Here is an 18292-nt window from a genome sequence, read left to right on the forward strand (position 1 = left end):
TTGGGCATCAGTAGTAAAAAGCAATGTTTTGCTAATAGTGCTACGGTTATATGATGTCTAAAGTGAAAAGCATATTAACCTGGACCACAACAGACAGGATGACATCCTGTAGCTTTAGAGATTCAGGAAGGATTACACTGCTTTCAGATACCTCTTTGTTGGAGACTTGCTTAGACATCATATACAACAAGGTCACACATTTAGTTCGAGCAATACTTATTAGATGTTTGTCGGCATGTTTGCTGTTACTCAACATGCAGAATGTATATATGTCACCAATGAAGCAATCATAATGATGCTAATGCAGTTTGATGCTTATTTACTCAATGCTGTTTTTAACTCTCATGCATGAAATACACAGTGAGGATGCCAAACATTCAGGTAAAAGCTTGGTAGCTTACTATGCAAACACTGGGTCTCTCCTGAACCATATCACAATACTAGGTATGCCATTAGGAGCAGAAAGTGAGTCTTGTAAAATCACAGGCGTGGTAGTGACTAAAATTGCAGAACGCATCGTTTTTGACATCTCTCATGATCTGTCTTTGTTGGATGTCTCAATGTTGTGTAAGTGTAATTACAAACACTTGTGAACCTGTGTCAGTAGGTGAGCCTTGTGAAACACAAAGTATTACAGGTGATGGTAACTGCTTTTTCAGGACATTGGTGTTTGTGATTAGTAGAAGCGAAAATTTAACATACACATATGGAGAGAAATTACTCCAGGTACATGAATTGTCTTAGCCAGTATTTTTCTATTGCAAAATAGAATCTTTGTCGTGAATGAAAAGCAGGAACCTGGGATGTTTTTAACATATACTAGAAAAGGTGGCTAAAATATTAAGCATGCAACAGTTACAGTCAGGATGCAGGATATTACCGTCAACATTTCAGCTAGTCTTATTTTGAAGTGCATCATTAAGAATCCTTTCAAAATTCAAAAATGGAAAACTCAATATGAAAAACAAGGCTGGAAATGGTACCATAAAGATCAAACATATAGAGAATCTGTTGAACAGTCAGGCATGAACAAATACGTAAATAAAACAGAGAAGCTTACATACAAACGCGACATATCAAGCAGTTAGGAAACAACATTTTTAAGAAACTTTGAGTTTTCAGAAAAAAATGCACAAGCAGAAGGATTGTAGTGACCGACCAGGGGTAAATTCTGAAAAGGTGGCCTGGTCTTAAGAATCATACTTTCTTTAGATTATGTAACTGGCCAGTGCTTGCACATTTTTATCATATTTTAAACTGTGTCCAATATGTGTGTTTTAATGTGTTTTCATGATCAAAGAATCCAGCAGGGCCAAGATCTCTCCAAAGTATCCATCTTTTTCACCCAGAGTCTCCTCTGTGAGGAAATGTTTCCTGTATTCTTTCTGCAGGGTGCTAAGAGAAGTGATCAGAGTAGGATTCTGCTGATATTGAGTTTGACAGTGGGGCATCATGGCCAGAAGAGTACGCAAAGCCTTTTCCCTCCCATCATGCTCAGGTGAGCCCAGAAGCTCTGGCACTAGGCTGCACCAACCCTGTTCAGCTAAAATGGGTTGGAGAGAGACTTCATTGTACTGCTGCAAATACTCCTGATGAGACGAATTTGGCACAGCATCTATACCAGTCTGCAAAATCAACTCCTGCAACAGATAATATTGGCGTTAGTTAGGCGAAGTCTTTGTAATTTTACAAAATTTGAAAAGTCTTAAAATGTGTTATTTATGAATAGTTGGAAATTGTATTGTATAATTAATATATTTGATATACTGAAATTATAAAATTTCAGTATATTATAAAGTCAGGTTTGTACCATTTTAGACTTTTGAATCAATGTTTTAGTTAATCTCATGCAATAATACTAACCTTCTCTGTAATCATATCATAGAGCATTGTGATAATTCTCACACGGAGATTGTCAGCCCCTTGTTCTTGGAAAAGCTCACCAAGCACTTGCACTCCTCCAATCTTTACAAAGTGACTTTGAGCAAATGGGACATGATGCAACAAACATGCCAATGCAAACAATGCCTATAAAAAAAAACAAATAAAATAAATAAAATGATATATACATACATACAGTGGGGAAAAAAAAGTATTTAGTCAGTCACCAATTGTGCAAGTTCTCCCACTTAAAAAGATGAGAGAGGCCTGTAATTGACATCATAGGTAAACCTCAACTATGAGACACAAAATGAGAAAAACAAATCTGAAAATCACATTGTCTGATTTTTAAAGAATTTATTTGCAAATAATGGTGGAAAATAAGTATTTGGTCAATAACAAAAGTTCATCTTAATACTTTGTTATATATCCTTTGTTGGCAATGACAGAGGTCAAATGTTTTCTGTAAGTCTTCACAACGTTGGCACATACGTTGCTGGTATGTTGGCCCATTCCTCCATGCAGATCTCCTCTAAAACAGTGATGTTTTGGGGCTTTTGGCAGGCAAATCAGACAATGTGATTTTCAGATTTTTTTTCTCACTTTGTCTCTCATAGTTGAGGTCTACCTATGATGTCAATTACAGGCCTCTCTGATTATATATATATATATATATATATATATATATATATATATATATATATATATATATATATATATATATATATACACACACACACACACACACACACACACACACACACACACAGGACAATTTAATGGAGCAATAGTCAAAACTACTGTACGGACATCTGTGGAACATGATGGCAAAACAATTTTTACTAAGTTTACAATGGCTTCTACAGCAGGTTAACTGATCCTCAACACCTCACAATCCACAATGGACTACCTCAAGTCTGCAAGCTGAAAGTTCTGTCATGGCCCTCACAGTGCCCCAACCTAAATATCAATAAAAATCTGTGGACTTACCACAAAAGAACAGTGCATGCAAGACAGCCACAAAACAGCTCCCCCCCCCACAGAATTCATCCCAAAAGGTGTTATATCGGGTAAAGACAAAATCTGGAAGAATAATAAAATCCTAACAACCCTTACTAAATACATAAAAAAAAAAAAACAGGACTCTGCAAGGGCTCGGGCCCAACTAATAAACAAATTATAAACAATAGGGATTTGCACCTTTGGTATACATTTCCTCACTTCTGTCAAATCCAGATGGGCAATCTTGCTCAAACTTGGATGTCAAGGCCATACCATCATTAGATTTGGGTGTGTAAATGTCAGTGTTGATTTGAGCAAAGTTCCTTGACTTGAACCTACACCAGTTATTAGAATAGGTCTAAATAAATAGATCAAGTTTCATCCTGATTGGTGAACGTTTAACCTGTAAAATGCATGTTTGCATGTTTTAATTACAGAAAATGCCATAGACTCTCTACATGCTCATACCCACATAATAAAAATATCCTATAAAAACAACTGGGTTCCAAAGGTTCAGAAACCTAATAAGAAGTAGACAAAGAAGAAGAAACATTTGTACAATTACAACTTGGTTGTATGCACTGCATGCTTGAGCCCTAAAATAAGGGGCAAATACAATAGGGTGCTTAGACCCGTAATCGTGATACTATTGGTAATACAAATTATGACTTTACTGGTTTAATACATTTTACACACATTTCTCCAAATAATAACAGAAGCATTTAAAAAAACAAGACCAAGTGTGCTTACCTTTTTTTTTACTGACACTGGGTGAGATGCAGCAAGCAAAGTGAATAGCTTCTGTAAGGCACCTCCCTCTAATGCCTGATCTTGGACCAAAGGGTTACTGACAAAAATACACAACTTTCCAGTTAGCTTTATGGAATTATTGAATCAAGTATCATCAGACAAAACAAAATTGTGGAAGAAGAAAAAATATCATACAGTCATGGCTAAAACTAGTGGCACCCCTGTCCGCCTTTCAGAAAATATAATATAATAAATATCCATATAATAGAAATAACATAATAATAACAATAACAACAACAACAATAATAAATATATATATATATATATAAAACTTCTTTCTCTCTCTCTGTGTCTCTCGCTCTCAAAAAAAGACTACATTTGGCCCACCTGAACTCAGACCAGCCAAAGAACTAATCAGAGTTAGCAATATGCTTGTCACCTACTTCAATTCCATTAGATAATTAAATTTTTAATATTCAACCCGCTTCTCCCAGCACAGAGCACGTCCCAAAAACACACAAACACCCATGTCAATCAAAAGTAGGTTTGCCCGTTACACCGCCCCAAAGCTTGCTCTGTGCTCAACATACACTTCTGTGATGTCTTTCCCTCGTAATTTGCTAAAACAGCATGGAAATGTTTTGTTTTGTCGGCCGTGCTTCTGGTAATTCCACTCTTGTTTAATAACTTCAGCATATCATTTCTGCCTTTAAATAAGCTAGTCTTCGCTCTCCTAGTGTTGACGTCAATGATAGGGGATTGGGTAATTGGCCTCCCAAATTGGGAATAAAATTAGCTGAAATTATTATATTATTAAATAAATTATGTTTTACAATTTGAGAGACCTGAGACACTTGGTCTAAAATTTTGTCCAAACCTGAGATGTTATTATTAAGTTGAGGGTGTTATGGAAAATTATATTATAACCACATTATAATTTTATGTTGATTCATAATAGACTCATTTAAAATCCACTCATTCATTGTAATCAGGCTTAGCCTTGTGATAGTGTGTGCCAACTGTAATCATGTGTTGGCCTTGCAACTGCCTGTACGGCAAATGTTAAATCGCTCTTCTCTTTCCATGAAACACTATTGTTTTTCCTAGCATAGATTACAGCTGCATTGGGAGTGCACCTGACGTATTTACAGCCTATCTTGACCTGCTAGTAACCTCTCAACCCGGACAATGTGTCCTCTCAGGTGCCAGTACTCTGATCTATGGGTCACCGTGACCTGAACAATGTATCTCTTCAGACGTCGGTGTGGCACGCACACCCTCTCCCCCTCCCTTTTCTCAACTTCCTAATCTATACTATAAATATGTATGTTAAAAGCTTTTACCTCAGTCTGTATTTAGGTCATGAGCTGCGTGCAGACTCAATAAAACTTTGCTACTCAATGCATATTCTTGTCTGCCTTATCGATTCTTGACAGAATTCCACGACAAACTTGGCGTCACGAACAGGATGAGCACGGCCTTGCAGCGGAGGTAGAGCATCTGTGCGCACACCGGGGACGCCCTCCGGAGAAACAAACCGGACCCAAACGAGGAAGACCCACAGAACAAGGGCAAGTACCGTGGGGGTGAGCGCAACTGATCGTCCCTCCGCTGCAAGTCCTGCCTCATCCAAACGAACCAGTGGTGACCTGTCAGAACCTGAATTGGATCATTCAGGGAGTATAACAATATACTCCAAAAATCCCTGGAGTTTTTGCCTTGGTCGGCCACCACCTTAGTGTATATTTCACGACGTACTGTAAAATAGGCGCAGTACACTGCTGCGGTTTAGTCCTCTATTAGTAGACGGACGTTAGTCCTATATTATTAGACGGACAGGTTTTTGTTCCTCTATCATTAGATAGATGGATGGGTCCTCTATCTTTAGACGTATCGATAGTGATTTAGTGACCCGGGTCCAGGTGGTGGGGACGTAGTGAAAAATTGAGGCAAAACTCACAGTAAAACTTTTTGGGGCTAAATTGCAGAAGGTACAGTGCATTGAGAGAGCAAAATGGGATCCCATCATAGTAAGTTTTTATTTTTTTTTATTTAACTTATATATATATACACACAATATATAATATAATAAAAAGAAGCAGCATTTTTTAAAATGCGAAAAGATTATGGGGAGGATGTCAGACAGTATGTGCCCTTCTGGATTAAATATTTTGGTTTTCCACCATAATGATAATAAGTGTTAAATATCAGAAGAAATATTTGCAGAAACTCAAAACTAGACTGGGCAGTAAGCCAAATACAACAGATAAAAAAGCTTTAGAATATTGGTCAAATCACAGTGTGGGAATGCTGAGCATGCTGAATTTCTGGCTGGGAGAAGCAGAAGCGTCAAGGCCAGATACAGGCTAGGGAGGGAAAAGGGGGACTAACGGTGTCTCTCAGTGTGTGTCTCTCACAGCCGATCCCGACCTCGATGCCGCACCTCCAGTGCCCCGCCAGCAGCCAGCAGCTCAACCAGTGGCTCACCCGGCGACTCAGCAAACGGCCCGACCAGCAGATCCACCAGCGGCTGGAATGCAAGCATCAACACCCGCAGCAGAACCCCCTCCATACCCAGCTGAAGATGCACTGCGTCAGCCGCCACTACAAGCCCAATTGCGAGACCAACTACAGGACTTTGAGGGGGCGCTAGATAGGACCACACAGGAACTGGCATCCAAACCAGTTGGAAACACTTCAGAGGGACTTCCACTGACCTGTGAACAGGAATGCAAGGAATTGCAATGCAAGCAATTCCATAGAGGAATACTGGCCTCCCCCACCTCCACCCCCACCGGCTGGACAGTTCCCTATGGTTGGGGTGGCTGGAGCGGAAGGAGTGATTGTGGTGCACAGACACTGGACTGGAGCTGATATTGCAGAGGCAGCTTTCAGTCTCCCCCACCCAGCTACAATGGGGGGAGAACGTTTCAGCCAAGAGTTACAGAACTTTGTGAGATCCTGCCGACCCACAGCTATGGAGCTAAGACGACTGCTGTTGCGTAAGCTTGGATACCTGTACAACACCAGCTGACACTGGAAAAAGCGGGCAGCAACTGACATGCGGCGGAGGGGTGGGATGGCGAGGACACTAATGGAGACACACTGGACAGGGAAGTACTAAATCCATATTACTCTTTAGCCCAGCAACTCAGTAAAAACCTCACTGCTTTACCACAAATTGAAATTCTAATAAATGGGAAGAAATTGAAGTTTTTGGTAGATAGTGGGACAGCCCACTCAGTAAAACAAAAAGAACAGATTGTGTGTCCACTTCAACCTGACATAACTGTAACTATTATAGGTGTAGGGGGTAATACGGTAACAGAAAGGGTGTCCTCTCCCCTCCAATGCAAAATAGAAACTTATGAGTTTGAACATTGTTTCATTGTTTCACCTATCTGTCCAGTCAACCTCATGGCACGAGATTTGATGTGCAAATTGAATTGCACACTCCAGAGCACCCCAAAGGGGCTCTCTATTTCTTTTGGGGAACCTCAGATGGTTCAGTATGACCCAGGTATACCGGGGTATGCCTATGAGTGGCAGTGTTTGGAAAACACAGGAGAAACAATGAAACACTTCCTCAGAGAGGTGAAAAGCACAGTCTCAACCCATTTGCTTTGGAAAAAGCCGGATGATTTGTATTGTATGGCCCATGTTTCTGATGGACCTGATTTTGACTATTTTCTAGAGTAGACAGAGAAATGCTGAATGTGTGTGCACTCGTGTGAAGTGATCGGTGGGCTGCTGCCCTGGTTCAGTTGTGTGAAGTACAGAGTGAGTTGTTTGATGTGTCGGATTCGACTCCTCACATTGCGTTGGGGAGGTTGGAGGACACAATGCAGTGGGAGGAGGTGGGGCCATGGGCTGCATGGCTCAGTCAACTGTCGGACTGGCAACCCACCGAAAACCCTAGAGTTTTCTTTAGCTCCACTGCTAATGCGTGGGAAACAGAGCATGCTTGCGAGCTGCTGGTGAACCGAACTGTGGAGCTGCTCACACAGAATGAGCTCTTCACCGGTGTTGCGCTCACCCCAACCGAGGAGGAGGAGCTGACATCTGTGCCTCCCACACTTGTGGCGTGTGGGAAACATGATGTGGGATTGGTTAAGAACTGTGAACCAGTCCGTATTGTGCCAAAGTCAGATTACAGGCCCAAACAACATCAGTATCCTTTAAAAAAGGAGGCTTTGGAGGGCATTAGGCCCGTGTTTCAGTCTTTGAAAGAAACTGGAGTAATTATTCCATGCCCCTCCTCTCCTGTGCGAACTCCAATCTTCCCAGTTAAGAAACCAGGCAGAGATGAGTGGAGATTTGTGCAGGATTTACAAGCTGTAAATGCAGCTGTACATCCGCGAGCACCGGAAGTACCCAACCCACACACCATACTCTCTCAGATACCAAGCGATCATGGGTGGTTTTCAGTAGTTGACCTGGCAAATGCTTTTTTCAGCATACCTGTCCACCCAGACAGCCAATTTTGGTTTGCATTTTCATTCGAAGGTCAGACGTATACCTTTACAAGGCTTTGTCAAGGGTACTGTGAATCACCCACCATTTACAACTCAGCCTTGCATCAAAGTTTGAGTTCTTTGATCCTACCTGAGCAGGTGACTCTGGTTCAGTACGTGGATGACCTTCTCCTTAGCGCCCCCACGCGGAAATTGTGTCAAGCAGGCTCCCTGGCACTCCTCACTCATTTAGCCAATGAGGGGCACAAGGCCAGCAAAACAAATTACAATATTGCAAACAGGAAGTTACATTCCTGGGTCACATACTTTCCCGAGGCACTCAGGCATTGTCAGCTGATCGCACACAGGCCATAGTCTCTCTCCCCAAACCCAAAACAAAGAAGCAGCTGCTCTCCTTCTTGGGAATGTGTTCATACTGCAGAACATTTATCCTTTCTTATGCAGAAAAAGAGGGCCCTCTGAGAGACATCATTCCCAATAAGGGAAGCAGCAGCTCGGTCTTAAAGTGGACTCCAGAAGCAGAGCAAGCTTTTAATGAGTTAAAAAAGGCCTTACAAACAATGCCTGCTCTGGGAATCCCTGATCCAACAAAACCATTCATTCAAATGGTAAATGCTAAGGACAAATACATGACATCTGTGCTCACTCAAACACATGGTGATAAACAACGCCCAGTGGCGCATTTCTCAGGCAAGTTAGACACTGTAGCACAGGGTTTACCAATGTGTCTCAGAGCAGTAGCTGCAGTAGAGAAGGCAATTACAGCATTGTTGCTTATGCCCCACTGACAGTGATTGTCCCACACGCGGTTCACCGCATCCTGCAGGACCAGAAGGTGTCCCACCTATCTGCACAAAGGTGGTTGAGGTATCACACCACACTCTTAGACATGCCAAACATCACTGTAAAGCGATGCTCCACTCTCAACCCAGCCACCCTCCTCCCAACAGCTGAGGACGGGGAACCTCATGACTGCCAGGCAGTCCTACAACATACATGTAGCCCCCGCATTGACCTCAAAGAGGAACCATTACAGAATGCGGAAATTGAGCTTTTTGTGGATGGCTCTGCTCGCAGAGACAACACAGGTACTAACAGAGTAGCATATGCTGTGGTTTCAGAGACAGAAGTGCTCAAAACACAGCCACTGCCCCATCATACTCTGCTCAAGCTGCACAACTTGTAGCTCTGACTGAAGCATGCAAATTAGCCGAAGGCAAAAGAGTAAACATTTTTTGCGACAGCAAGTACTCTTGGGGCATTCTGCATGACTTTGGGAATATTTGAAAGCACAGGAACTTCCTAACCAGCTCAGGGAGCAAAATCAAACACACAGCCACTACAGCCGCCGTACAAGCTTCACAGCTACCTGACACTACACAGCCTGCAAGCATCACTGAAATCCAGTCCATGGCTCCTGCAACAGAAATTAAGCAATGGGGAAAAGCCAGATGCAGCAAACTAAATTCTGTTTGTACACACACACAAACAAATCGCCCCTGCTTGCATAGAGCATACATGAGGGGCCTAGTTGAAATTGTACATGGGCGTAGCCACATGTCCAAAGGGGGAATAGTTGATAGCATAACAAAACATTGGTATGCACCAGGCATCACTACACTCACCCAAAATTTTTGTTCAAAATGTTTAGCGTGTGCACAAAACACAACTCGTGGCCAGGGACTCACAAGAGCCCCACCTGCTGGTCACCCCCCAGCAACTGAACCATTCCAGCACTGGCAAATCGATTTTGTAGAACTTACTCCGGCTGAAGGGGAAACATACTTGCTGGTTTGTGAATGCATGTTCAGTATGTGGTCTGAGGCTTTTCCAACAGAAAAAAACAGGATGGAGCAGCAGTCACAAAGGCGTTCCTGAGAGAAATCATCCCAAGGTGGAGGCTGCCAAGCCGAGTTTCAAGTGACGACAGGGCCCCATTCGTGCACACAGGTGAAAGCAGTGCTGTCGAGCCCAGCAGAGAGTCCGCTGCACAACTTCCAGCCAGGAGACTGGATCCTCGTGAAGGACCTGCGGAGAAGGAGGTGGAACCTTCCAAGGTGGACGGACCGCATCACGTGCTGCTGGTCACACACACAGCTGTGAAGATTGAAGGACGAGCGACGTGGGTACATCACACGCACTGCAAGAGGGCACCACCGGTGGAGGACAGCGAAACACAGCATACCCCGTCTTAGATCAGGACCTGTGCTACAGGGCGTTTTCGGCAATGCCGGCCATTATGGGCACTTGGGGACTGTCAAGAACACTGGGGTGGGGTGTGACTGTGTTTCTGCTCATCTACTGCTTCCGGATGGCAACAGCACAAACATATGCAACTGTCACTGTCCAATGGGAGACTGACTGCACAATGACTAAACCTCAGTGCACCAAAAATGTGTTATGGATCTGTGGAGATAAGGCCTATGGACAGCTCCCCAGGAACTGGACCGGCTGCTGCTATGCTGGGGCTGGTCTTCCCAGGTCCACGGTTTTCAGCCTACACAACGCCGAACAACCTAAAGCTTCTCACACAAGGATGAAGAGATCACTTCAACAGACACACTACGGCCAGTACCGCCTGATGGAGCCATTCACCACACTCACAGGTACCATCGGATGGTCACTTCTACCCGGGATCGGAACAGCAGCGACTCTAATGAAGATCAATGGACTGGCGTACGAACTCATGGTAACAGTGAATGACACCGCTGGTGCTGTAGGAGCTCTGAGACAAGAACAACAGACCATACGAGCGGCCGTGGTACAGCATCGTATGGTGTTAGATTTACTCACAGCACATCAAAGGGGGGGGTCTGTAAAATGATAAATACTTCATGCTGTTTTTATCTTCCCGATTTCAGTACAAACATCACGGACTACATGAGCCACATGCGTAAAGCAGTGATTCCTCCGGACACTATGCAAGGGGGATGGTGGGATTGGTTGTCAGCCCTATTAGGGCATGAGGTACTCAGATTGTGGTCGCTGGTAGCTCCAATTGTGATGTTGATATTGACCATTTTGATTCTAGGGCCATGTTTTTTCTCCTTGGTGGGACGCTGTGTCTCAAAATCCAAGCTGCAGCCCTTTTCTTAGAGACGTCCAATTCTGAGAACGATGGCCAATTTGAGGGCCTTAGAGAAATGTTTCGTAATCAAGTTTAAATGATTTATTAAGAATAAAAGGGGGAAGTGTTATGGAAAATTATATTATAACCACATTATAATTTTATGTTGATTCATAATAGACTCATTTAAAATCCACTCATTCATTGTAATCATGCTTAGCCTTGTGATAGTGTGTGCTAACTGTAATCATGTGTTGGCCTTGCAACTGCCTGTACGGCATATGTTAAATCGCTCTTCTCTTTCCATGAAACACTATTGTTTTTCCTAGCATAGATTACAGCTGCATTGGGAGTGAACCTGACGTATTTACAGCCTATCTTGACCTGCTAGTAACCTCTCAACCCGGACAATGTGTCCTCTCAGGTGCCAGTACTCTGATCTATGGGTCACAGCGACCTGAACAATTTATCTTTTCAGACGTCGGTGTGGCACGCACACCCTCTCCCCCTCCCTTTTCTCAACTTCCTAATCTATACTATAAATATGTATGTTAAATGCTTTTACCTCAGTCTGTATCATGGTCACGAGCTGCGTGCAGACTCAATAAAACTTTGCTACTCAAGGCATTTTCTTGTCTGCCTTATCGATTCTTGACAGAATTCCACGACAAGGGTGACACTACTTTTGTCCAGTTCAGGTCTGTGTGGAATATTTTTTCCCCTCTGCTTTCTTGTGTAATAAATAAACTTTAATACCAAAGCATTTGTAACTGAAACAAATTTCTGGGAGACGTGAGGCATTTTCTGAAATAAGAACAGGGGTGGCAATATTTTTGGCCATGACTGTACATACCTTGAAGCAGCAGATCCTAGTACAAATGCAGCACTTTCCTGAAGTCTGACATCAGTACTGTTTAAGGCATCAATTACCAGCTTCATTCCACCCATTGACAAAAGATTCTGTGCATTATCCACCTATAAAACATTTTTTTTTTAATTAGATCCACAGATTTGTTCAGATGTATGCTGGATTTTCATCAATGTTTATCTTACTGCAAGTTACTGCAAGTTTATTTTGTATGTGAGGTTATACTCTTTCACATGAACAACAATTTGTTTTGTAGGATGTTTTTTTTGGTTTTGGTCCTATTCACATCTCAGATATGTAGCCTTAAATCATATTACATATAGCATATATAAAATACTTTAATCCTAGGCACAGCTTCTGTTCCAGTTATGTGCTTCCTTGTTTATGAATAATTAGCCCTTTTTAAAATAACTGTAATAGCTTAACTTAAGGCATAAAATAAACATAGCAATGTAGCTTTGACTAACTGTGTTTTTATTATTTACCTATACACCCTTTATGCCTTGTAAAGATCGGTCCTAATCAGACACCCTGAATGAATGCTGAGGTTCATGCAATGCTGAAGGCACAGAATGCTGCCGTTAGATCTAGTGACGCCTACAGCTCAACCAGGGCCAATCTGAAAAGGAGCATTAGAAAATTAGCAGATACACCTACAAACTGTCAGTTAAGGATAACTTCCACAACTATGACCCCCATTGCATGTGGAAGGGTATCCAGACCACCACTGAATACAAACCATGCCCGCCAACCCTCCCATCTCTTGATAAGCTCAATTAATCTTACGTTAGTTTTGACCCCCTTACATTCTCTAAAGCTGATGTGCAGTACTAAGTAAAGGCACAAAAAGTCCTGACTGGACTGGTCTCTGTTCAACCACCTTCATACCAGTGCCAAAGTGTCCTGCTGCTGCATCTCCCACCCTGTTGCACTTACGCCCATCGCAATGTAGTGCTTTACAAAACTGATGCAGACACTTCCACAATCACTGGATCCACATTTCCACAAGCCTTTCACTTCGCCCACACCCAACTGAACAGTAGGAACACCTACCTCTATATGCTGTTCACAACAAACAGATCCCAGACTGTCACATCTCCTGCAACCTCACTCTGAGCACCACAAGGCAGTGTGCTAAGCTCTCTGCTCTTCTCCCTGTTCAACTATGACTGTGTGCCTCTATATAGATCCAATATCATCAAATTCACAGATGATGCCACATTGGCTGGTAACATCAGAGATGATGATGAACCAGCGTAAAGAAAAGAGATCAAACACCTGGCATCTTGGTTTTCCATCAAAAACCTCTTCCTCAACACAGAGTAGACTAAAGAACTCATTACTAAGCACTGGAAAACCAAAAGGTTGCACTCATTCTCCTGCCCAAATCAACAGGGCCAAGGCAGAACGTAACACCACCTTCAAGTTTATGACACTCAACTCCTCTCATCTGGATAAGAAGGTGCAGCAGAGAGTTTTTACTTCCTGAGGAGACCCAGGAAAGACCAACTAGCTTTTAAGATGCCCACAGGCTTTTACTTATGCACCATCAAGACCTAACAAACTTTGTGACAGTGTGGTACGACATCCCCACTGTGGATGACAGGAAGGCCCTGCAAATGTTGATAAAGAAAGCTTTGTGCATTGGAGCCACTAGATGTTGCAATAGAGCAATGTAGAGAGGCCATAAACCTCTAAACCACCATTATGCAGATAATGAACTTTTAATTGATATATTTTGTCCATATTAGTTTTTTTATGACAATTTAGCTTCTAAACCATTCATAACATTACATGGCTTGTCTAATATAATTTATTAAGGTTAGCTAAGCCTCAACTTCAGCCTGGCAGAGAGCAGGTTTGTCTAAACGCATATGTTGCTATTGGATCAGAGTAGGGCTTAAGTTTAGACTCTTTCTTGGAGATTTACTGGACTTGAAATGAAACAGTCACCAAGGGTCAAAGGTAGCATAATATATAATGTTAGTAAATACGATTACAAATAATAACTTGCTGCATTTTATTGTTTGAATGCAGGTGAATTGGTTCAAGTCTGCTTCACTCCAAATCTCCCTTCAACAAATTCCTCAAAGTTGGCAGCCCTGTGGCTCCAGCAGCAAGTCTGAGCGAGAGGCACAGCAAAATTAAGTGAAACAAGCTACCAGAAAGAGTGAGGCATGCAGCTACAAAAAAGGGGGGTGAGCAGCTACAAATCACACTGAAGATGAAATGTACGTTTGTGTCAGTTCTTATAAAAAGTGACATACTGATAAGACAGTCTGAAAGATCCATTGCCCACTAATTAAAATAATACAATTTGCAGAATGCTAATTGTGTACTGCTGGTTTCTACTGCCAAGTAACATAGCAAATCTGATGATGACTCAACTTAGTAATGCAATGAAAAACAAAAATAAAGCAAAGCCCTCACCTGGTGAACAAGGTACTCTAATTCAAGCAGAGCAGTAACTCTTTGGTCCACCGTACTGCTGGTGCTGTTGAACTGGGACAACAGTTTACGCATGATTTGGACATCCGTCTCCACAAGAAAGTTTATCATTTTCATATCTCTTTTCAGGTTATCCACTGGGTAAAACGGAGAGCTCTGAGACTCTTCTGCCTGTAAAGGAATAAAAAAAAAAAAAAAAAATAGTCCAAAAAAAAAATTTTAAATTAAAAAATAAATAAATAAATACATTCAAAAAGCAAAGAAATGCTCATGCATTCTAGCAAACCTGTCCTGAGATGATCTTTAAAGGGTCATCGGTTCCTCCTTTGAATTTCTTCAGAGCTTGTATTAGTTTCTTAGTTGTGAATAAAACAGACTGCTTGTTCATTTTTGGCCTGTCACATGGAGGAAAAAGAACATCAGCTGCATTACATACTGACTCAAATTTATGGTCTAAAATCACTCTTTACCCTCAAGAAAACACAATCAAATCCCCAACACTGATTGCTTACGGATTAATTCTGTAAAACAAATATTAATTTATTGGGCTAAATAAGAGAGACTAGAGTGGTAAGCCCATGGAGATGAGTAACATGCTGACAACAAAGAGTGAAACATGGGGCAAATTACTCCTCTAGTTTCACTAATCAGGAAAAAAACTAAATGTGAAACACAATTAGAGGACATACAGACAAACCAACCAACTTTTAAGTTAATTGAGGTACCTTCAAGAGGTTCACACTTCACATAATAAAATTGCCATAGTATAATTTTAATATTTCTGAATAAAACGTAATATGATAATTATTAGAACTAACCAAAAATCACACTTCTGCTAATATGTTGTTTGCTTCATGATACCTCTGTTTGTGTGTCCAGTATTTAACCCCCTCCTCTTCTCCAAGTTTGGCTTCTCTTTGCCCTGTCTGAAGGTTCAACCTGACATGAAGACCTGCTGGAACAGCTTGACCTGTAAAAGCATTCATGTACAGGTGCTGGTCATAAAATTAGAATATCATGAAAAAGTTGATTTATTTCAGTAATTCCATTCAAAAAGTGAAACTTGTATATTATATTCATTCATTACACACAGACTGATATTTCAAGTGTTTGTTTCTTTTAATGGTTATAACTGACAACTAATGAAAACTTCAGAGTGACACAGCTGGAGTCAGTGCTTCAAGAACCACCAAGCACAGATGTATGCAAGACATGGGTTTCAGCTGTCGCACTCCTTGTGTCAAGCCACTCTTAAACAAGAGGCAGCGTCAGAAGTGCCTCGTCTGGGCTAAAGACAAAAAGGACTGGACTGCTGCTGAGTGGTCCAAAGTTATGTTCTCTGATGAAAGTAAATTTAGCATTTCCTTTGTAAATCAAGGTCCCAGAGTCTTGAGGAAGAGAGGAGATGCACAGAATCCACGTTGCTTGAGGTCCTGTGTAAAGTCCCAACAATGCAGAAGAGCGGAGTGCCTCTAGAGCAACCTGGGCTCTCATAACACCTGAGCAGTGCCACAGACTGATCGACTCCATGCCACACCGCATTGCTGCAGTAATCCAGGGTAAAAAAAAAAAGCCCCAACTAAGCATTGAGTGCTGTACATGCTCATACTTTTCATGTTCATACTATTCATTTGGCCAACATTTCTAAAAATCATTTTTTTGTTTTGGTATTCTAATTTTCTGAGATACTGAATTTGGGGTTTCATTAGTTGCCAGTTATAACCATCAAAATTAAAAGAAATAAACACTTGAAATATTGGTCTGTGTGTAATGAATTAATATAATATACAAGTTTTACTTTTTAAATGGAATTACTAAAATAAATCAACTTTTTCATGATATTCTAATTTTATAATCAGCACCTGTATTGTTATAATTTATGTAGGCTGTGCACACAGACTGTGGACCCATACCCATTTAGACAGTAACACAATTTGTGTAATTTTGCCTCTGCACACCACCTCAGTGGATCTAAAATGAAGCAATCAGGACGTGACTTAACAGTAAACTTTTCTTCAGCTTTAATACAAGTGAGCCAATTTAAAGTCTAGGGGCAGTGAGTACACACACACCCAGAGCAGTGGGCAACCAACTCCAGCGCCCAGAGCTCAAAGGCCCAACAGTAGCAGCTTGCCAAGCCCGGGAATCGAACCTACAAGCCTGTTATCGATATCCTGGCGCTCTAACCGCTGAGCCACCACTGCCCCAATACAGTGCTTTGCGATCATTTGAGTGTTGCTAAAAGACCCCTTACAAAAAAGATCTTAAGCAGGTACAGTATTTTGGTTTACTTATTTAATTTTCACATAGTATAATTAAAACGGTTTGATATTTAGAATTTTGGGGACAGTAACCTCCAAAAAAGAATGTTATTGCTTATTACTATCTAAATTAAGGTGTAAGGTTTAAATAGAGGTTTAAATACCTAAGATCTAAATAATAATTTTAAAATATTCATATTTTAGTATGGTAATGGAGTTCAAACTAATTTGTTAAAATGGTCCAAATGTCTGTTGTAGTGGTCACAGCCCTTGGTTCCCTTTATCACTAATGTAAAGAAAATCAGAGCAACAAAAGAAAATACATGCAAGAACTAACCTGGTTTCAAAGTTTGCCATTCGTTGGTAGGATAAAACACCTCCAATTCACCAGAATCTTGGGTCTTATGAGTGTCATAAACCTTTTCCTTATTAAATTCATCTTCTTTAATGGTTAGAGCTGTAGGGAACTGCATCAGCATGTCATTTTATTTGTATACATCATGAAAACTACATTGACAAAAAAAACAACAAAAACAAAACAATAAAACAGGCACCATAACTTAACTTTAAGTAATGTTGCTGTCCTAAAATCTTAAATTAACTAAACTTACAGTTAACAGGGAAATATTTTGCTAAAATTTTAGGAATGACAATTGCTATTTCAAGTCAAATTAGATAAAACATTTGAGTGCTTATTAAACTGGCGAAGTGAAGTGGCTTGCCTTAACATGCACTCTGTACAAGAAACAGTAAATTACTCACCTTTTCAGTATGAGTGCTGATGAGGTGTATATTTAAACACCAGATGATAACCGCTCCTTTAAAAACACAGTTTTTATTTCGCAGCGTGTTGATAAGCTTAAAAAGTACCATGATACCAATAACAACTGTATCCACGAAAACAAAAAACGTAAGGTTCAAGCTAGGCTAAAAAAGAATTTAGAGCGACCTCTGAATAGTAGCTACCATTAGTGACTCAACATAATATTCTGTCTCAGAATTAGTCGCCTAACCTACACACCAGTTTAGATCATTACACTAATATATTGCTGATTTAGTTCAGGCGCAGTATTGTGAACTTCCGCAGTTCGTACAAGCAACTGGAGCGCTATTTGTAAGCCAATCATAACAACAGACGTGTACGTTGCGGAAGTCGTCAAAAAAAATAACCAAGGCTGCGTCCAAAAACCCCAAAAGTTACTGCTTTTTCCTACCGATCCTCCTCTACCCCGTGACCCGGAAACTGATTGCCGCCTGTCCAAATACCGGAGGAGATGAAAATATACATTTCCCTCAAGGCGATTTTGGAGTGACATCTCTGCGTGCACGCCCAGAGACCACATGAAAATGGAGAAGGCAACACACGTCATAAATGTACATATTAACTAGGATCTTCATCTAATACAATGAGCAGTAAAGCAATAAAATATATTTAGAGTTTAGATAAACTAACACGCTCCCCTGCCCTATATCTAACAAGTTGTTATTGTTATATTTATACATGATGTTTTATATTATTATATTTAGATTATACTGTCTC

The 18292-nt window shown here is 41.1% G+C and overlaps 1 protein-coding gene across 2 annotated transcripts; it reads right to left on the reverse strand.

The window, feature by feature from the left end:
* Positions 1-304: 304 nt before the first annotated feature.
* Positions 305-18051, reverse strand: sil1 (SIL1 nucleotide exchange factor). 2 transcript variants are annotated; one of them, XM_072664327.1, is made up of 9 exons: positions 17515-18051; positions 17090-17219; positions 15353-15461; positions 14778-14886; positions 14474-14662; positions 12029-12150; positions 3634-3730; positions 1864-2028; positions 305-1640 (listed from the first exon to the last, which is right to left on the reverse strand). In XM_072664327.1, exons 1-9 carry the CDS (start codon positions 17623-17625, stop codon positions 1278-1280), a joined length of 1395 nt encoding a protein of 464 aa, XP_072520428.1. In that variant the 5' UTR covers positions 17626-18051; the 3' UTR covers positions 305-1277. The 2 variants fall into 2 exon arrangements, with proteins under 2 accessions (XP_072520428.1, XP_072520429.1); XM_072664328.1 differs by having other exon boundaries at positions 17090-17259; positions 17515-17603.
* Positions 18052-18292: the final 241 nt, after the last annotated feature.

The sequence above is a fragment of the Salminus brasiliensis genome, chromosome 19 (genome assembly GCF_030463535.1).
Source record: "Salminus brasiliensis chromosome 19, fSalBra1.hap2, whole genome shotgun sequence".
Classification (NCBI taxonomy): domain Eukaryota; kingdom Metazoa; phylum Chordata; class Actinopteri; order Characiformes; family Bryconidae; genus Salminus; species Salminus brasiliensis.